This window comes from Entelurus aequoreus, linkage group LG16, assembly GCF_033978785.1.
Source record: "Entelurus aequoreus isolate RoL-2023_Sb linkage group LG16, RoL_Eaeq_v1.1, whole genome shotgun sequence".
Taxonomy (NCBI): domain Eukaryota; kingdom Metazoa; phylum Chordata; class Actinopteri; order Syngnathiformes; family Syngnathidae; genus Entelurus; species Entelurus aequoreus.
In genome coordinates this window covers 6,979,599-7,002,358 of record NC_084746.1, presented here as the reverse complement: position 1 = coordinate 7,002,358, position 22,760 = coordinate 6,979,599, and the positions used below count along the sequence as shown (strand labels likewise).

Genomic DNA, 22,760 nt, shown 5'->3' with positions numbered 1-22,760 from the left:
ACAAAAAATATAATTTACTAAAATACAGTAGTATAATATTCTCAGTGTTATAAAAAAATCTATTAATTAATATAAAAAAATATAATAATTAATGTAAAAATATAATATTTACAAAAAATATAATTTACTAAAATACAGTAGTATAATATTCTCAGTGTTTAGCTAATGGTTGACAACCGATCATTTAAATTTAATTATAACCCTATAAATGGAAACATTTGCACTAGTGCATTTCCCCCCCCCCTAGCATTACCAGCACGGTCTTGAAGAGTCGACTCTCTTCGAGGTAGAAGCAGCCATCCTTGGTCAGAATCTTAATGTGCTTGACTCTGTCGTTGAACCTGAGCGAGATGAATAAGACATGGGCTGCTAATCAAGAAGACACGCTTCAACCTCCCGTGTTGAAAGTCACGAAGGTCTGTCGCCAACACTACAGCCACTGGCTCCACCTTGCCTCAAAACATGGCGGATTCCTTGCCGGTGGGTTTACTCACATCAGTGTTTTTCAACTTTTTTTTGAGCCAAGGCACATTTTTTTGCGTGGAAAAAATCCGGAGAAACACCTCCAGCAGAAATCATAAAAAAACGAAACTCAGTAAAAAGTTGTCGTCGGATATGACTTTAAACCATAACAGGCATGCATCACTATAGCTCTTGTCTCAAAGTAGGTGTACTGTCACCACCTGTCACATCACACCCTGACTTATTTGGACTTTTTTGCTGTTTTCCTGTGTGTAGTGTTTTAGTTCTTGTCTTGCGCTCCTACTTTGGTGGCTTTTTCCCTTTTTTTGGTATTTTCCTGTAGCAGTTTCATGTCTTCCTTTGAGCAATATTTCCCGCATCTACTTTGTTTTAGCAATGAAGAATATTTCAGTTGTTTTTATCCTTCTTTGTGGGGACATTGTCGATTGTCATGTCACGTTCGGATGCACATTGTGGACGCCGTCTTTGCTCCGCAGTAAGTCTTTGCTGTCGTCCAGCATTCTGTTTTTGTTTACTTTGTAGCCAGTTTCGTTCTGCATATCCTTCCCTAAGCTTCAATGCCTTTTCTTAGGGGCACTCACCTTTTCTTTATTTTTGGTTTAAGCATTAGATACCTTTTTACCTGCGCACTGCCTACCGCTGTTTCCGACATCTACAAAGCAATTAGCTACCTGCTGCCACCTACTGATATGGAAGAGTATTACACGGTTACTCTGCCGAGCTCTAGACAGCACCGACATTCAACAACAACACATCATTTGCAGACTATAATTACTGCTTTGCAAAAAATATTTTGAACCCAAATAGGTGAAATTAGATCATCTCCCACGGCACACCAGACTATCTCACGGCACACTAGTGGTTGAAAAACACTGGCTCATATAGGAAAAAACATGGACAATAAATATTTACCTGTAATTACCGCTAAACATGTTTTCAAGTGGTTTGCAGACATGACTTCTACAACTTGCTCACAAAATCAACAAGAATCTTGCTCAGATGTCGATAGAAAATCAGTTGAAAGCTGAAAACATTGTTCTTTATTTTGTTCTGAAAATACTAACATTCAAATAACATTTAACAGTTTTATCCAAACTCTTTCTACCAAGGATGCGGAGGTTTCTACAAAACCCAGTTAGACCTTCGATCCCCTGAGGCAGTACTGCATCAAAAAGTGACATCAGTGTGTAAAGGATATCACCACATGGGCTCAGGAACACTTCAAAAAACCACTGCCAGTAACTACAGTTTGTCGCTACATCTGTAAGTGCAAGTTAAAACTCGACTATGCAAAGCGAAAGCCATTTATCAACAACACCCAGAAACGCCGCCGGCTTCACTGGGCCCCGAGTTCATCTAAGATGGACCGAAAAGCCGGCGGCGTTTCTGGGTGTTGTTGATAAATGGCTTTCGCTTTGCATAGTAGAGTTTTAACTTACACTAACAGTAACTACAGACTGCAGTTACTGACAGTGGTTTTTCTGAAGTGTTCCTGAGCCCATGTGGTGATATCCTTTACACACCGATGTCTCTTTTTGACGCAGTGCCAAGGTCACGGGCATTCAATGTTGGTTTTTGGCCATGCCGCTTGCGTGCAGTGATTTCTCTTGTTCACAGAGTGGTGACCCTCGCCCCATCCTGCTTTTATACCCAATCATGGCACCCGCCTGTTCCCAATTAGCCTGCACACCTGTGGGATGTTCCAAATAAGTGTTTGACGAGCATTCCTCAACTTTCCCAGTCTTTGTTGCCACTTGTGCCAGCTTTTTTTGAAACATGTTGCAGGCATCAAATTCCAAATAGCTAATATTTGCCAAAAAAATAACAACGTTTACCAGTTTGAACATGAAGTATCTCGTCTTTGCAGTCTATTGAATTGAATATAAGTTGAAAAGGATTTGCAAATCATTGTATTCTGTTTTTATTTACCGTTTACACAACGTGCCAACTTCACTGGTTTTGGGTTTTGTACACTACCGTTCAAAAGTTTGGGGTCACATTGAAATGTCCTTATTTTTGAAGGAAAAGCACTGTACTTTTCAATGAAGATAACTTTAAACTAGTCTTAACTTGAAAGAAATACACTCTATACATTGCTAATGTGGTAAATGACTATTCTAGCTGCAAATGTCTGGTTTTTGGTGCAATATCTACATAGGTGTATAAAGGCCCATTTCCAGCAACTATCACTCCAGTGTTCTAATGGTACAATGTGTTTGCTCATTGGCTCAGAAGGCTAATTGATGATTAGAAAACCCTTGTGCAATCATGTTCACACATCTGAAAACAGTTTAGCTCGTTACAGAAGCTACAAAACTGACCTTCCTTTGAGCAGATTGAGTTTCTGGAGCATCACATTTGTGGGGTCAATGAAACGCTCAAAATGGCCATAAAAAGAGAACTTTCATCTGAAACTCGACAGTCTATTCTTGTTCTTAGAAATGAAGGCTATTCCACTAAATTGTTTGGGTGACCCCAAACTTTTGAACAGTAGTGTATATATGTTTGTATGTACAATATATTTGTCTCACAGTATGTGCGGGAGCCAAAGTAAGGCCCCAGCCACCCACATAGCCATACCCAAAACAGCAGGTGCGGTGCCCAGGAAACAAAGGGCCACCGGCCCCACGCAGGCAGGCCGGCCAGCAACAGAGCAGGCCAAAAAAAAAAAAAAAAGTCTCGAAATATTTTCAGTTGCATGTTATGAGCCGATGTCCTATTTTAGATTCACCTTGTAAATGTAATTGCTGGAATAAACAAACCTTTGCACGATATATAGATAAGTTATCAGTTGTCAGTGAAAAACAAGAAGTTATGGGTATCAGCTTGAAAAACAAAAAGTGTATCGTAGCTTTCTGTTATAATCCAGGTGACAGGTCAAATGAGTGTAAAATACAGTATTATATTTAATTAAAAATCCAACCATCCATTTTCCACCGCTTGAGTTGGTTCAGTTATCAAAATATGCCAAAGGGCTGCACAAGCCACAACGACATCCTCGGCTCCAACCCCACATCAGGGCAAGGAAAAACTCAACTCAATGGGACAATGAGAAACCTTAGAGGGGACTGCAGATGTGGGGACCCCCACCCCCTGGGGGACCGGTGCAATGGACGTCGAGTGGATCTAGCATAATATTGTGAGAGTCCAGTCCATAGTGGATCTAACATAATAGTGTGAGAGTCCAGTCCATAGTGGATCTAGCATAATAGTGAGAGTACAGTCCATAGTGGATCTAACATAATAGTGAGAGTCCAGTCCATAGTGGATCTAACATAATAGTGTGAGAGTCCAGTCCATAGTGGATCTAACATAATAGTGTGAGAGTCCAGTCCATAGTGGATCTAGCATAATAGTGTGAGAGTCCAGTCCATAGTGGATCTAACATAATAGTGTGAGAGTCCAGTCCATAGTGGATCTAACATAATAGTGTGAGAGTCCAGTCCATAGTGGATCTAACATAATAGTGTGAGAGTCCAGTCCATAGTGGATCTAGCATAATAGTGTGAGAGTCCAGTCCATAGTGGATCTAACATAATAGTGTGAGAGTCCAGTCCATAGTGGATCTAATATAATAGTGTGAGAGTCCAGTCCATAGTGGATCTAACATAATAGTGTGAGAGTCCAGTCCATAGTGGATCTAATATAATAGTGTGAGAGTCCAGTCCATAGTGGATCTAAGATAATAGTGTGAGAGTCCAGTCCATAGTGGATCTAACATAATAGTGTGAGAGTCTAGTCCATAGTGGATCTAACATTATAGTGTGAGAGTCCAGTCCATAGTGGATCTAACATTATAGTGTGAGAGTCCAGTCCATAGTGGATCTAACATAATAGTGTGAGAGTCCAGTCCATAGTGGATCTAACATAATAGTGAGAGTCCAGTCCATAGTGGATCTAACATAATAGTGAGAGTCCAGTCCACAGTGGATCTAACATAATATTAGGAGAGTCCAGTCCATAGTGGATCTAACATAATACTGTGAGAGTCCAGTCCATAGTGGATCTAACATAATAGTGAGAGTCCAGTCCATAGTGGATCTAACATAATAGTGAGAGTCCAGTCCATAGTGGATCTAACATAATAGTGAGAGTCCAGTCCATAGTGGATCTAACATAATAGTGAGAGTACAGTCCATAGTGCATCTAACATAATAGTGAGAGTCCAGTCCATAGTGGATCTAACATAATAGTGAGAGTCCAGTCAGTAGTGGATCTAACATAATAGTGAGAGTCCAGTCCATAGTGGATCTAACATAATAGTGAGAGTCCAGTCCATAGTGGATCTAATATAATAGTGAGAGTCCAGTCCATAGTGGATCTAACATAATAGTGAGAGTCCAGTCCATAGTGGATCTAACATAATAGTGAGAGTCCAGTCCATAGTGGATCTAACATAATAGTGTGAGAGTCCAGTCCACAGTGGATCTAACATAATAGTGAGAGTCCAGTCCATAGTGGATCTAACATAATAGTGAGAGTCCAGTCCATAGTGGATCTAACATAATAGTGTGAGAGTCCAGTCCACAGTGGATCTAACATAATAGTGAGAGTCCAGTCCATAGTGGATCTAACATAATAGTGAGAGTCCAGTCAGTAGTGGATCTAACATAATAGTGAGAGTCCAGTCCATAGTGGATCTAACATAATAGTGAGAGTCCAGTCCATAGTGGATCTAATATAATAGTGAGAGTCCAGTCCATAGTGGATCTAACATAATAGTGTGAGAGTACAGTCCATAGTGGATCTAACATAATAGTGAGAGTCCAGTCCATAGTGGATCTAACATAATAGTGAGAGTCCAGTCCATAGTGGATCTAACATAATAGTGAGAGTCCAGTCCATAGTGGATCTAACATAATATTGTGAGAGTCCAGTCCATAGTGGATCTAACATAATAGTGTGAGAGTCCAGTGGATCTAGCATTATAGTGAGAGTCCAGTCCATAGTGGATCTAACATAATAGTGTGACAGTCCAGTCCATAGTGGATCTAACATAGTAGTGTGAGAGTCCAGTCCATAGTGGATCTAGCATAATAGTGTGAGAGTCCAGTCCATAGTGGATCTAACATAATAGTGTGAGAGTCCAGTCCATAGTGGATCTAACAAAATAGTGTGAGAGTCCAGTCCATAGTGGACCTAACATAATAGTGTGAGAGTCCAGTCCATAGTGGATCTAACATAATAGTGAGAGTCCAGTCCACAGTGGATCTAACATAATATTAGGAGAGTCCAGTCCATTGTGGATCTAACATAATAGTGGGAGTCCAGTCCATAGTGGATCTAACATAATAGTGTGAGAGTCCAGTCCATAGTGGATCTAGCATAATAGTGTGAGAGTCCAGTCCATAGTGGATCTAGCATAATAGTGAGAGTACAGTCCATAGTGGATCTAACATAATAGTGAGAGTCCAGTCCATAGTGGATCTAACATAGTAGTGTGAGAGTCCAGTCCATAGTGGATCTAACATAACAGTGTGAGAGTCCAGTCCATAGTGGATCTAACATAATAGTGTGAGAGTCCAGTGGATCTAGCATTATAGTGAGAGTCCAGTCCATAGTGGATCTAACATAATAGTGTGACAGTCCAGTCCATAGTGGATCTAACATAATAGTGTGAGAGTCCAGTCCATAGTGGATCTAGCATAATAGTGTGACAGTCCAGTCCATAGTGGATCTAACATAATAGTGTGATAGTCCAGTCCATAGTGGATCTAACATAATAGTGTGAGAGTCCAGTCCATAGTGGACCTAACATAATAGTGTGAGAGTCCAGTCCATAGTGGATCTAACATAATAGTGAGAGTCCAGTCCACAGTGGATCTAACATAATATTAGGAGAGTCCAGTCCATTGTGGATCTAACATAATAGTGGGAGTCCAGTCCATAGTGGATCTAACATAATAGTGTGAGAGTCCAGTCCATAGTGGATCTAACATAATAGTGTGACAGTCCAGTCCATAGTGGATCTAACATAATAGTGTGAGAGTCCAGTCCATAGTGGATCGAGCATAATAGTGTGAGAGTCCAGTCCATAGTGGATCTAACATAATAGTGTGACAGTCCAGTCCATAGTGGATCTAACATAATAGTGTGAGAGTCCAGTCCATAGTGGATCTAACATAATAGTGTGAGAGTCCAGTCCATAGTGGATCTAACATAATAGTGAGAGTCCAGTCCACAGTGGATCTAACATAATATTAGGAGAGTCCAGTCCATAGTGGATCTAGCATAATAGTGAGAGTCCAGTCCATAGTGGATCTAACATAATAGTGTGAGAGTCCAGTCCATAGTGGATCTAACATAATAGTGAGAGTCCAGTCCATAGTGGATCTAACATAATACTGTGAGAGTCCAGTCCATAGTGGATCTAACATAATAGTGAGAGTCCAGTCCATAGTGGATCTAACATAATAGTGTGAGAGTCCAGTCCACAGTGGATCTAACATAATATTAGGAGAGTCCAGTCCATAGTGGATCTAACATAATACTGTGAGAGTCCAGTCCATAGTGGATCTAGCGTAATAGTGAGAGTCCAGTCCATAGTGGATCTAACATAATACTGTGAGAGTCCAGTCCATAGTGGATCTAGCGTAATAGTGAGAGTCCAGTCCATAGTGGATCTAACATAATAGTGTGAGAGTCCAGTCCATAGTGGATCTAACATAATAGTGTGAGAGTCCAGTCCATAGTGGATCTAATATAATAGTGTGAGAGTCCAGTCCATAGTGGATCTAATATAATAGTGAGAGTCCAGTCCATAGTGGATCTAGCGTAATAGTGAGAGTCCAGTCCATAGTGGATCTAACATAATAGTGTGAGAGTCCAGTCCATAGTGGATCTAATATAATAGTGAGAGTCCAGTCCATAGTGGATCTAGCGTAATAGTGAGAGTCCAGTCCATAGTGGATCTAACATAATAGTGTGAGAGTCCAGTCCATAGTGGATCTAGCGTAATAGTGAGAGTCCAGTCCATAGTGGATCTAACATAATAGTGTGAGAGTCCAGTCCATAGTGGATCTAATATAATAGTGAGAGTCCAGTCCATAGTGGATCTAACATAATAGTGTGAGAGTCCAGTCCATAGTGGATCTAATATAATAGTGAGAGTCCAGTCCATAGTGGATCTAACATAATAGTGAGAGTCCAGTCAGTAGTGGATCTAACATAATAGTGAGAGTCCAGTCCATAGTGGATCTAACATAATAGTGTGAGAGTCCAGTCCATAGTGGATCTAGCATAATAGTGAGAGTCCAGTCCATAGTGGATCTAACATAATAGTGAGAGGCCAGTCCATAGTGGATCTAACATAATAGTGAGAGTCCAGTCCATAGTGGATCTAACATAATAGTGAGAGTCCAGTCCATAGTGGATCTAACATAATAGTGTGAGAGTCCAGTCCATAGTGGATCTAACATAATAGTGAGAGTCCAGTCCATAGTGGATCTAACATAATAGTGAGAGTCCAGTCCATAGTGGATCCAACATAATAGTGAGAGTCCAGTCCATAGTGGATCTAACATAATAGTGAGAGTCCAGTCCATAGTGGATCTAACATAATAGTGTGAGAGTCCAGTCCATAGTGGATCTAACATAATAGTGAGAGTCCAGTCATAGTGGATCTAACATAATAGTGAGAGTCCAGTCCATAGTGGATCTAACATAATAGTGAGAGTCCAGTCCATAGTGGATCTAACATAATAGTGAGAGTCCAGTCCATAGTGGATCTAACATAATAGTGTGAGAGTCCAGTCCATAGTGGATCTAACATAATAGTGAGAGTCCAGTCCATAGTGCATCTAACATAATAGTGAGAGTCCAGTCCACAGTGGATCTAACATAATAGTGAGAGTCCAGTCCATAGTGGATCTAACATAATAGTGAGAGTCCAGTCAGTAGTGGATCTAACATAATAGTGAGAGTCCAGTCCATAGTGGATCTAACATAATAGTGAGAGTCCAGTCCATAGTGGATCTAACATAATAGTGAGAGTCCAGTCCATAGTGGATCTAATATAAAAGTGAGAGTCCAGTCCATAGTGGATCTAACATAATAGTGTGAGTCCAGTCCATAGTGGATCTAATATAATAGTGAGAGTCCAGTCCATAGTGGATCTAACATAATAGTGAGAGTACAGTCCATAGTGCATCTAACATAATAGTGAGAGTCCAGTCCATAGTGGATCTAACATAATAGTGAGAGTCCAGTCCATAGTGGATCTAACATAATAGTGTGAGAGTCCAGTCCATAGTGGATCTAACATAATAGTGAGAGTCCAGTCCATAGTGGATCTAACATAATAGTGTGAGTCCAGTCCATAGTGGATCTAATATAATAGTGAGAGTCCAGTCCATAGTGGATCTAACATAATAGTGAGAGTACAGTCCATAGTGGATCTAACATAATAGTGAGAGTCCAGTCCATAGTGGATCTAACATAATAGTGTGAGAGTCCAGTCCATAGTGGATCTAACATAATAGTGAGAGTACAGTCCATAGTGGATCTAACATAATAGTGAGAGTCCAGTCCATAGTGGATCTAACATAATAGTGAGAGTCCAGTCCATAGTGGATCTAACATAATAGTGTGAGAGTCCAGTCCATAGTGGATCTAACATAATAGTGAGAGTACAGTCCATAGTGGATCTAACATAATAGTGAGAGTCCAGTCCATAGTGGATCTAACATAATAGTGTGAGAGTCCAGTCCATAGTGGATCTAACATAATAGTGAGAGTCCAGTCCATAGTGGATCTAACATAATAGTGAGAGTCCAGTCCATAGTGGATCTAACATAATAGTGTGAGAGTCCAGTCCATAGTGGATCTAACATAATAGTGAGAGTCCAGTCCATAGTGGATCTAATATAATAGTGAGAGTCCAGTCCAGAGTGGATCTAATATAATAGTGAGAGTCCAGTCCATAGTGGGGCCAGCAGGAGTAAGTAAGTAAGTATGTAAGTTGATGTCAGACCATTTGAGGTATTGTTGGCTACCACCATTGACTTCAAGTCTGCATTAAGAAGACCCCCAACCATGAACGTACGTACAGATTAGAAGACGAAGTGACGCAGTGTCGCAGATTTGTGATTTTATTTGCCTGCTTAATATTTAGCTTTGACTCATCATAGCAGCGATAAATTATCGGTGAACTTCACGGGAAAAGGACCAGAGCCCTTGCGTTGTTCTGCTGTGGCACCTCGACGACAAGTGAGGACGTCCCCAGGCGTTGGAGCGTGATGGCGGCTAACCTTGGAATGGAACAAAGCAATGTGTTCCATTCTGTGCATTGTAAGGTCTCCGGCATGTCGAACGCGTTGTAAATCTCCCCGGTGCAGATTTGCCAATTCACTGATACATTATAAATACATGCTGCAGGATCTATTATTGATGCCTACTGAGTTATGTGCTGCATAACACATAAAGACAGATGAGACACGTTCGGGTCCGCCCTCCTTCTCCCTCTCAAGGCGTATCACTCACGACACAAACCTGACCACTCCACGGCTCCACTCGATTAGAGGGCGCTCTCCTCGTGAAGTTTCGTTATCGCAAAAGGGCCATTCGTGACGACCATCTTGAGGGATCTTATTTGAATTCTTGGATTTGGTCTTAGTTGGAGTGAGTCCTAAATAATTCAACCTGCAGATGTATGGATATGTCTATGTATGGCAGGGGTCACCAAGGCGGTGCCCGCGGGCACCAGGTCGCCCGTAAGGTCCAGATGAGTCGCCCGCTGGCCTGTTCTAAAAAATAGCTCAAATAGCAGCACTTACCAGTGAGCTGCCTCTATTTTTTTGCTCGACATTTTTAATTCTAAGAGAGACAAAACTCAAATAGAATTTGAAAATCCAAGAAAATATTTTAAAGACTTGGTCTTCACTTGTTTAAATAAATTCATTTATTTTTTTACTTTGCTTCTTGTAACTTTCAGAAAGACAATTTTAGAGACAAAATACAACCTTAAAAATGATTTTAGGATTTTTAAACACATATAGCTTTTTACCTTTTAAATTCTTTCCTCTTCTTTCCTGACAATTTAAATAAATGTTCAAGTATTTATTTTATTTTTTATTGTAAAGAATAATAAATACATTTTAATTTAATTCTTCATTTTAGCTTCTGTTTTTTCGACGAAGAATATTTGTGAAATATTTCTTCAAACTTATTATGATTAAAATTGCAAAAAAATATTCTGGCAAATCTAGAAAATCTGTAGAATCAAATTTAAATCTTATTTCAAAGTCTTTTGAATTTCTTTAAAAAAAAATTGTTCTTGAAAATCTAGAAGAAATAATGATTTGTCTTTGTTAGAAATATAGCTTGGTCCAATTTGTTGTATATTCTAACAAAGTGCAGATTGGATTTTAACCTATTTAAAACACGTCATCAAAATTCAAAAATTAATCTTAATCAGGAAAAATTACTAATGATGTTCCATAAATTAATTTTTTAATTTTTTCAAAAAGATTCAAATTAGCTAGTTTTTATCTCCTTTTTTTCGGTTGAATTTTGAATTTTAAAGAGTCGAAATTGAAGATAAACTATGTTTCAAAATTAAATGTTCATTTTTTTCGTGTTTTCTCCTCTTTTATAAAAATGTTAGTGGCTACCTAGTTAAAATGGGATATTGTGATTTCACAAGACTGTCTTAGAAGTGATCATTTGAAAATGTTCAATTTGAAAAATGTGCACTTAGAGAAAATATAAAAATAAAGTGTTGCATATTGATATTTATCTGATTCTATATATATTTATTGTGAGAAATCATTAAGATGATCAGTGTTTCCACAAAGATAAATATCATTAATTATTAATAATAACAGAGTTAAAGGTAAATTGAGCAAATTGGCTATTTCTGGCAATTTATTTAAGTGTGTATCAAACTGGTAGCCCTTCGCATTAATCACTACCCAAGAAGTAGCTCTTGGTTTCAAAAAGGTTGGTGACCCCTGATCTAGAGATTTAAAAACTTGAATAATAACAAATAATAATACTGAATAATGACACATTTTTTATATTTTTTGGACCAAAACCCTTTGGGGTCCCCGGGTTCAAGCCTGAGTGGAAGCCTAAATGTATATTTTTTATACATATATTGTATTGGTTTTTAAAATAAAAAAACATCAAAAATGGCCCCTGCTAGCTTTGATTTTGCAATGTGCGGCCCTCGGTGGAAAAAGTTTGGACACCCCTGGTTTATGAGCACCAAATGTGAGAAAAATGTATAATTGTCCTCGTTTGTTTGCTCCGCTTTTGAAATTGCGGCTTTTCGTGGCGTCATGAAGGGAACATCTCCTTCCTAATTGCTCAGAGGAAGAGGACTCTCCTTTGGAGCGGTAACATGCTGCCCCTCCTCCCCGCCCCCTCCTCTCTCTCTCTCTCCACTCCCATCCCCGCATCAAGTCTTTGCCTTTAATGGTTTCGCCTCCTCGAGAGGGGTGCATGTAAAAAACATTCCCGGGCGGGAAGGTCAAGAGAGTTGTATTTGTTTTGATTATTTTAGCTACATGCTTGTTAATGTTTTTGAGAGCCCCAAAGGGACTTTACAGTTCAGTTGTGTTGTTTCGATAATAAGGAGATTGTTAATCCATTACCCCATTGTTGTGTTTGTTTGATGCACACTATTGTGCCTTCAAGTGTGCATTCTTTTACTAAAACGGGGACTTTTTTCGAGGCTAGAACCAATTATTCATGTTTACATTGTTTCTTATGGGAAACTCTCCTTCACTACACTGCAAAAACTGACATCTAAGTAAGATGAAATATCTCAAATAATGGTGATATTTGCTTACTTGTTTTAAGGGTTTTGGTCCTATATGATCTCAGTAAGATATTACAGCTTGTTGCTGAGATTTGATGACCTATATTGAGTAAAACATGCTTGAAACTAGAATATCAACTGTTGCAAAGCTGTGTCATCAACACTCACAAGTATAAAACTACTTTTTTAAAGTAATCATTTCTTATTTAAGCATGAAAAAAAAAATCATGATGTATGCATATCATTAAGTCAAGATAAAGGCACTAGCATTTACTTCATTTAAGAATATTTTTCAACATGTGCACTTGTTATTAGTGAGAATATACTTATTTTAAGGTATTTTTGGGTTCATTGAGGTTAGCTAATTTGACTTGTTTTGGAAAGTCTTGACAAGCCAAATTTTCTTGTTCTATTGGCAGATAATTTTGCTTATTTCAAATAAAATACCCCTCATTTTTGTATTTTTTGTTCTTGTTTTTGAACACTGACTTTTTGCAGTGTGTTCCTCAAGGTTCCATTTTAGGTCCACTCTATTTCATTACGTGGGCTATTCAACTGGCGGGTTCAGTTAAAAAAAAAACATGTCAGAGACTCACATTTTTGCAGCAGATTCTTAAAAACACGAGAGTGCTGTCATATAGATGATCTTTGACTAGCTTTTTCGCTAAAAAAAAAAAACCTCTGTAACTTTGACAAAATACATGTCTACTGTAGAGGACACTGGTTGTCCAGAATAAACAAAATAATAATATTCTGGAAAAGTGGCCCCCTAAACACTCACAAGTATAAAACTACTTTTTTAAAGTAATAATTTCTTATTCAAGCGTAAAAAAAAAATCATGATGTATGCATATCATTAAGTCAAGATAATGGCACTAGCATTTACTTCATTTAAGAATATTTTTCAACATATTTATAGCAAAAAGGTTGTTTTTTTTCTACCAAAAAAAGTGCACTTCTTATTAGTGAGAATATACTTATTTTAAGGTATTTTGGGGTTCATTGAGGTTAGCTAATTTTACTTGTTTTGGAAAGTCTTGACAAGCCAACTTTTCTTGTTCTATTGGCAGACAATTTTGCTTAGTTCAAATAAAATACCCCTCATTTTTGTATGTTTTGTTCTTGTTTTTGAACACTGACTTTTTGCAGTGTGTTCCTCAAGGTTCCATTTTAGGTCCACTCTATTTCATTACGTGGGCTATTCAACTGGCGGGTTCAGTTAAAAAAAAAACATGTCAGAGACTCACATTTTTGCAGCAGATTCTTAAAAACACGAGAGTGCTGTCATATAGATGATCTTTGACTAGCTTTTTCGCTAAAAAAAAAAAACCCTCTGTAACTTTGACAAAATGCATGTCTACTGTAGAGGACACTGGTTGTCCAGAATAAACAAAATGAGAATATTCTGGAAAAGTGGCCCCCTAAACACTCACGAGTATAAAACTACTTTTTTAAAGTAATAATTTCTTATTCAAGCATGAAAAAAAAATCATGATGTATGCATATCATTAAGTCAAGATAATGGCACTAGCATTTACTTCATTTAAGAATATTTTTCAACATATTGAGCAAAAAGGTTGTTTTTTTTCTACCAAAAAAAGTGCACTTCTTATTAGTGAGAATATACTTATTTTAAGGTATTTTGGGGTTCATTGGGGTTAGCTACAGTAATTTGACTTGTTTTGGAAAGTCTTGACAAGCCAACTTTTCTTGTCCTATTGGCAGATAATTTTGCTTAGTTCAAATAAAATACCCCTCATTTTTGTATGTTTTGTTCTTGTTTTTGAACACTGACTTTTTGCAGTGTGTTCCTCAAGGTTCCATTTTAGGTCCACTCTATTTCATTACGTGGGCTATTCAACTGGCGGGTTCAGTTAAAAAAAAAACATGTCAGAGACTCACATTTTTGCAGCAGATTCTTAAAAACACGAGAGTGCTGTCATATAGATGATCTTTGACTAGCTTTTTCGCTAAAAAAAAAAACCTCTGTAACTTTGACAAAATACATGTCTACTGTAGAGGACACTGGTTGTCCAGAATAAACAAAATAAGAATATTCTGGAAAAGTGGCCCCCTAAACACTCACAAGTATAAAACTACTTTTTTAAAGTAATAATTTCTTATTCAAGCATGAAAAAAAAAATCATGATGTATGCATATCATTAAGTCAAGATAATGGCACTAGCATTTACTTCATTTAAGAATATTTTTCAACATATTGAGCAAAAAGGTTGTTTTTTTTCTACCAAAAAAAGTGCACTTCTTATTAGTGAGAATATACTTATTTTAAGGTATTTTTGGGTTCATTGAGGTTAGCTAATTTTACTTGTTTTGGAAAGTCTTGACAAGCCAACTTTTCTTGTCCTATTGGCAGATAATTTTGCTTAGTTCAAATAAAATACCCCAAATTTTTGTATGTTTTGTTCTTGTTTTTGAACACTGACTTTTTGCAGTGTGTTCCTCGTGGTTCCATTTTAGGTCCACTCTATTTCATTACGTGGGCTATTCAACTGGCGGGTTCAGTTAAAAAAAAAACATGTCAGAGACTCACATTTTTGCAGCAGATGCTTAAAAACACGAGAGTGCTGTCATATAGATGATCTTTGACTAGCTTTTTCGCTAAAAAAAAAAACCTCTGTAACTTTGACAAAATACATGTCTACTGTAGAGGACACTGGTTGTCCAGAATAAACAAAATAAGAATATTCTGGAAAAGTGGCCCACTAAACGTTCCATGCAGAAATAGGACAGTAACATATTTTGTCATGCAAGTAAATATATAAACACTTTTCTGGATGAATACTTTTCACTGCAAAAACTGACATCTAAGTAAGATGAAATATCTCAAATAAGGGTTATATTTGCTTATTTTCTGTCTGATAAGATCATTCTTCTGACTAAGCAGATTTTTATGTTAGAGTGTTTTACTTGTTTTAAGGGTTTTGGTCCTAAATGATCTCAGTAAGATATTACAGCTTGTTGCTGAGATTTGATGACCTATATTGAGTAAAACATGCTTGAAACTAGAATATCAACTGTTGCAAAGCTGTGTCATCAACACTCACAAGTAGAAAACTACTTTTTTAAAGTAATCATTTCTTATTTCAAGCATGAAAAAAAAAAATCATGATGCCGAGCGCATATCATTATGTCAAGATAATGGCACTAGCATTTACTTATTTAAGAATATTTTTCAACATATTGAGCAAAAAGGTTGTTGTTTTTCTACCAAGAAAAGTGCACAAGTTATTAGTGAGAATATACTTATTTTAAGGTATTTTTGGGTTCATTGAGGTTAGCTAATTTGACTTGTTTTGGAAAGTCTTGACAAGACGAATTTTCTTGTTCTATTGGCAGATAATTTTGCTTAGTTCAAATAAAATACCCCTAATTTTTGTATTTTTTTTCTTGTTTTTGAGCACTGACTTTTTGCAGTGTAGGGAAGGCTATGCGGAACAAATCCAAAACTGAACTGGCTACAAACGTAAACAAAAACAGAATGCTGGACGACAGCAAAGACTTACTGTGGAGCAAAGACAATGTACATCCGGACATGACATGACATGTCCCCACAAAGAAGGGTAAAAACAACTGAAATATTCTTGATTGCTAAAACAAAGTAGATGCGGGAAATATCGCTCAAAGGAAGACATGAAACTGCTACAGGAAAATACCAAAAAAAGAGAAAAAGCCACCAAAATAGGAGCGCAAGACGATAACTAAAACACTACACACAGGAAAACAGCAAAAAACTCTAACTAATTTTTGTTTTTGAACACTGACTTTTTGCAGTATATTGTATATAACATAACATAATGTAGTTATTTGCGATTCACACTTACAATTACGAAAAACGAAGGATCATTAAGTGCTTTCTTTTAAAAAAAAGTCACGCTTTTAAAAAATAAAACAAACAAAGAATAATACCAAGTGCTCTGGGTGCAGAATTGTGTGAAATAAAATAAATGTTTTGTCAGAGAGGAGCGCGTACATCATCAGTATGCAAAGCCCTAAGAAAAAGACACAAACAGTCGGTGGGAAATTAAAATCTTTTGTGGGTAATCCACTGATTTTTCTATGAGCACCTCAAGCAGCAGGCAGTTCGTCTCTATTGTGTTTTGCATAATAGCATCTAGGGCTGAGCACCACGTAAAGAGTGAAGCAGTGCAGCATAATGTGCTAACCTTGACTAATGAATTGTTTGCCTGCTGAATCAATTATCTACACTAGCTTCCTACCATAATGTACTACATAGAAAGCCCCTCAATCCTTCACACTGCGCAGAACAATATGGGAAATGCTTTGCAATTTAGCTGTTATGGTTGACTCGAGCTGACATCACTAATAAGAAGACGAATAAAGAATATTCGAAGTGTTCTCAATCTGATTAACATTCTTACCGACATCGTTGCTTCTTCATCTATTCAAAGTCCTGCAGAACTACAAAATCATGATCTTCCAGTCAAACAGAAAGTCCAATAAAGACCAGGGGCCGTACTTATCAAGCTTCTTAGAGTGCCATTTTACACTTAAGTCCTGAGAATTTGCGAAATTTAGTCCTACTCTCAAACTTAAGAATAAAAGCTTTTTTATCAACGTTCTTAAGTCTAAGAATCACTCCTACTCTCCACGATATTTAAGAGACCTTCAGAGGTGTCTTAAGTGGTTAGGAGTTGCCAGCAGGGGATGGCACTGAGGCGAGAGAGACGTGCGCGAACATTCAGGGAGCGGAACGATGTCCTGGATTTGTTTGATGACGAGCAGCTGATCAAACGGTATCGTTTAGACAGAGCGGGTATTATTTTTGTCACAGATTTAATACTTTTCGATTCCATGTTGATTTCTGCATGTGTCTGCAGTGGGCTAGTATATATAGAGCCACCCACACCAGTTTCAAATTAGTTGCCTAATTAATGAATTGGAAAGAAAATGTTATGACAGTAGCGTATGTGTGTGGCCGTGAGGTGAGTGACGTCAGTGAGTGTGTGGGCGAGAGAAGAGAAGAGAGGGGGCGGTAGCGTGAGTGCCGGCGGGGACTACTTTGTTTTGTATTATTTTGTAGTTTATTGTCAAAATATACACTCCCATTGTCCACTTAAATATTTCCAAGATATTTCTTTATTCTTAGACAACGGATTCCCTTCCGTGATTGGTCATTTTTATGGACACAGAAATGACGTCACCTAAAATTCCATTTACGGCACATGGTAATGTCGTAATTCAGCTCTGAGTGTGACACTTAAGATTCAGTCCTACACTTCGCTGAAAGTGTGAGTAAGATGCTTGATAACTAACTTTTAAGTGCAGCTTTCAGCGAAGAATTTATTTACTCTTAAGTCAACTCTTAGCAGACTTCTTAGGAGTAATTCTGAGAAGCTTGATAAGTACGGCCCAGTTCAGTCAAGATTGAAAACATCCAGAAAATCCAATTGAGAATGGATTCAGAAGATTGAGTCAAACCCTTTTCCAAACTGGAATGTCCAATCAAACAGTAATGGCTCCATGAAGATCAAGGTAGAACAGATTAATACCGGATCCCTGTCAAGCATATCAAAGGGAGACAGTTTAAATCTGGATACAACCCTGCAAGTCAAATTAAGAATGGCATCTAGAAAATCCAATGAAATCCAATCTGTTTTGGCAGTCAAAAACAAATCCTAGAAGAAACTGGATCCAGCCTGTAAGTCAAATCCAGAACGAGCATTCGTCATATGTGGATCCATTCTAGAAATCCAATCCAATGGACGATCAGTCCAACTCTGATCACTGATCCATTAAGCTAGTTCAGATAAAAGCAGATCCTTCCAGGCAATTTACCGTATTTTTCGGACTATAAATCGCAGTTTTTTTCATAGTTTTTTCAGGAGCGACTTATGTGTGAAATTATTAACACATTACCGTCAAATATCAAATAATATTTAGCTCATTCACGTAACAGACTAGACCAGTAACAGTAGAAGAGAAAGTCAAACACAAATACAAATAGACGGAAAAGTAATTGAAAGAGTAAATGAAACCAAATTTCTAGGTATAATGATTGATGATAAATTGAACTGGAAATCTCATGTAAAAAATATACAACATAAAGTAGCAAGAAACACGTCAATAATGAATAAAGCAAAACATGTTCTAGACAAAAAATCACTTCATATTCTCTACTGCTCGCTAGTGTTACCATATCTGAGTTACTGTGTAGAAATATGGGGAAATAATTACAAAAGTACATTTCATTCATTAACGGTGTTACAAAAAAGATCAGTTAGAATAATACATAATGTTGGATATAGAGAGCATACAAATCCTTTATTTATTGAGTCAAAGATACTGAAATTCCACAACAGTGAATTTGAAAACAGCGAACATTATACACAAAGCAAACTATAACCTGCTACCCAAGAATATACAACAATTCTTCTCAAAAAAAGAGGAGAAATATAATCTTAGAGAAAAATGTAATTTAAAACATTTGTACGCACGTACAACACTTAAGACCTTCAGTATATCAGTATGTGGAATTAAATGATGGAATGGATTAAGCAAAGCAATCAAACAATGTTCTAATATGATCCACTTCAAGAAACTCTTCAAACTTAGTGTTTACAAAGTACAAAGAAGAAGAACCATGATAAACATTCTGAATGTATTTAATTCATCCATTCTTTCACTCTCAAAATAATCTTACTTATCTCACCATATGGAATGTAACTTACTTCACCAATTATTATTTATCTATTTATTTTGATTGTGATTACTTATGGAGTACATTGTGAATAAATTGAGAACAGGAAGTGAACAAAAAAGTTTAGCAACTGTTATGTAAAAGAAAAGGGGTAGGATTAAATAAGCTCTGCTTCTTCCTACTCCTTTTCAAACATGTTGAAAAGAGAAACTGGAAATTGTGATGTATCATGTTGTATGCTTGCATGTTCGAAATAAACTCAAACTCAACTCAACTCAACTCAGGGGTCGGCAACCCGCGGCTCTAGAGCCGCATGCGGCTCTTTAGCACCGCCCTAGTGGCTCTCTGAAGCTTTTTCAAAAATGTATGAAAAATGGATAAAAGATATTTTTTGTTTTAATTAGGTTTCTGTAGGAGGACAAACATGACACAAACCTCCCTAATTGTTATAAAGCACACTGTTTATATTAAACATGCTTCACTGATTCGAGTATTTGGCGAGCGCCGTTTTGTCCTACTAATTTTGGCGGTCCTTGAACTCACCGTAGTTTGTTTACATGTATAACTTTCTCCGACTTTCTAGGACGTGTTTTATGCCACTTCTTTTTCTGTCTCATTTTGTCCACCAGACTTTTAACGTTGTGCGTGAATACACAAAGGTGAGTTTTGTTGATGTTATTGACTTGTGTGGAGTGCTAATCAAACATATTTGGTCACTGCATGACTGCAAGCTAATCGATGCTAACATGCTATTTAGGCTAGCTATATGTACATATTGCATCATTATGCCTCATTTGTAGCTATATTTGAGCTCATTTAGTTTCCTTTAAGTCATCTTAATTCAATGTATATCTCATGACACACTATCTGTATGTAATATGGCTTATAATTTGTTGCGGCTCCAGACAGATTTGTTTTTGTATTTTTGGTCCAATATGGCTCTTTCAACATTTTGGGTTGCCGACCCCTGGACTAGACGTATAAGATTTCATGGGATTTAGCGATTAGGAGTGACAGATTGTTTGGTAAACGTATAGCATGTTCTATATGTTATAGTTATTTGAATGACACTTACCATAATATGTTACGTTAACATACCAGGCACCTTCTCAGTTGGTTATTTATGCCTCATATAACGTACACTTATTCAGCCTGTTGTTCACTATTCTTTATTTATTTTAAATTGCCTTTCAAATGTCTATTCTTGGTGTTGGCTTTTATCAAATACATTCCCCCAAAAATGCGACTTATACTCCAGTGCGACTTATATATGTTTTTTTCCTTCTTTATTATGCATTTTCGGCCGGTGCGACTTATACTCCGGAGCGACTTATACTCCGAAAAATACGGTAGTTGAACTTGGATCCAATCCGCAGGTCAAAAATGGATCCATCCAAGAAATCCAATCCAACAATGACCTATCTACAACAGATCTTTCCACCACGGATCTATCCAGGAAGTTTAATACAGAAACTACACTATGAGCATGAACTGCTCGGCGAAAGGCAAGACAAACTGACCAGTCCAGCTGCGATCTAGTGAATGGTCTTACAAAGGTCTTAACTCATTCTCCTTCTATGCTACATCAATATGGAATGCACTCCCAACAGGTGTAAAAGAAAGTGCATCTCTATCCTCCTTCAAAACCGCACCAAAACAACACATCCAGGCAACTACAACCCTAGACTATGTGCTGTTCACCTCTACCACCCAGATTTGATGACTGTATTATGCTGATATTATATATTTGTACCATGAATTGATTAACGTGGACCCCGACTTAAACTAGTTGAAAAACTTATTCGGGCGTTACCATTTAGTGGTCAATTGTACGGAATATGTACTGTACTGTGCAATCTACTAATAAAAGTTTCAATCAATCAATCAATCAATCAATCAAAATGCCCTGAGAACACAATGACTTGGATGAATGAGAACATCCGTAGACTTTAATCAAGAAAGTATCCTAAAAGGAAGTGTTGTCAAACATGGATCCTTCTAGGAAGTCTGGGAATAAATAAGCCTGAAAAACATTATTTTAAATTTCAGAACTGGTTCCACGACTTCAGTAGCCCGAGCTATGCAACGACTTACTTTATACTGATGGCGTACTCTGTGCACTCTTTACTCCTGTGCCGAACCAGATAGGTGCTGTTTCCTTGGTCCTGAAGCTCCACCTCGGCCTGGTACCTCTCCATCGGCCCTGCAAACCTGAACCACCCGTAAATACAAACAACTGCGCACTTAAAGGCCTACTGAAAGCCACTACTACCGACCACGCAGTCCGATCGTTTATATATCAATGATGAAATCTTAACATTGCAACACATGCCAATACGGCCGGGTTAACTTATAAAGTGCAATTTTAAATTTCCCGCTAAACTTCCGGTTGAAAACGTCTCGGTATGATGATGCGTGTGACGTCAATAGTTAAACGGAAGTATTCGGACACCATTGAATCCAATACAAAAAAGCTCTGTTTTCATCTCAAAATTCCACAGTATTCTGGACATCTGTGTTGGTGAATCTTTTGCAATTTGTTTAATGAACAATGGAGACTGCAAAGAAGAAAGTTGTAGGTGGGATCGGTGTATTAGCGGCTGGCTGTAGCAACACAACCAGGAGGACTTTGACTTGGATAGCAGACGCGCTATCCAACGCTAGCCGCCGACTGCACGGATGATCGGGCGAAGTCCTTCGTCCTTCCGTCGATCGCTGGAACGCAGGTGAGCACGGGTGTTGATGAGCAGATGAGGGCTGGCTGGCGTAGGTGGAGCGCTAATGTTTTTATCATAGCTCTGTGAGGTCCCGTTGCTAAGTTAGCTTCAATGGCGTCGTTAGCAACAGTATTGTTAAGCTTCACCAGGCTGGAAAGTATTAACTGTGTAGTTACATGTCCATGGTTTAATAGTATTGTTGATTTTCTGTCTATCCTTCCAGTACGGGGCTTATTTCTTTTGTTTCTATCTGCATTTAAGCACGATGCTATCACGTTAGCTCCGTAGCTAAAGTGCTTCGCCGATGTATTGTCGTGGAGATAAAAGTCACTGTGAATGTCCATTTCGCGTTCTCGACTCTCATTTTCAAGAGGATATAGTATCCGAGGTGGTTTGAAATACAAATCCGTGATCCACAATAGAACAAGGAGAGAGTGTGGAATCCAATGAGCCAGCTTGTAGCTAAGCTACGGTCAGAGCGAAAAAAGATGCGTCCTGCACTGCACTCTAGTCCTTCACTCTCACGTTCCTCATCCACGAATCTTTCATCCTCGCTCAAATTAATGGGGTAATCGTCGCTTTTTCGGTCCGAATCGCCCTCGCTGCTGGTGTAAACAATGAGGAAATGTGAGGAGCCTTTCAACTCGTGACGTCACGCTACTTCCGGTACAGGCAAGGTTTTTTTTTATCAGCGACCAAAAGATGCAAACTTTATCGTCGATGTTCTCTACTAAATCCTTTCAGCAAAAATATGGCAATATCGCGAAATGATCAAGTATGACACACAGAATGGATCTGCTATCCCCGTTTAAATAAAAACATTTCATTTCAGTAGGCCTTTAACTTTTCACTGCCGACAGAAAACAAACAAGAACAAAACAAGTTGTTATTGCCGGTCTTTGTTTTTTATCACTTACCAGAGCTGTGCCGAGTAATCCACGGGCTTCGGGAGCTGGCACAGAAAAATAAACGTAGTTATTTTTTGCTATTCATTGCACTGGAAAGGTAGAGGTCGTTGCTGGTAATGCGATATTCAAGCCACATTCTGGGAGCTAAAACAAAAACCTCGACAGAGGCAGGAAAAATGTAATGGAAAGGCAGATCTCTTGGCTCAGACATC

At 38.0% G+C, this 22,760-nt stretch overlaps 1 protein-coding gene across 2 annotated transcripts in view; it reads right to left on the bottom strand.

Annotated features, from left to right (window-relative positions):
• Window positions 1–22,760, bottom strand: part of LOC133631550 (guanine nucleotide exchange factor VAV3-like) — a 147,367-nt gene that overhangs the window by 22,608 nt on the left and 101,999 nt on the right. For both annotated transcript variants that reach the window (XM_062023855.1, XM_062023856.1), the window contains 3 exons: window positions 22,558–22,592; window positions 21,018–21,134; window positions 254–341 (listed from right to left, as the gene is read on the bottom strand). In XM_062023855.1, coding sequence (XP_061879839.1) covers window positions 254–341; window positions 21,018–21,134; window positions 22,558–22,592 — 240 coding nt within the window. The remainder of the gene's footprint in view (window positions 1–253; window positions 342–21,017; window positions 21,135–22,557; window positions 22,593–22,760) is intronic.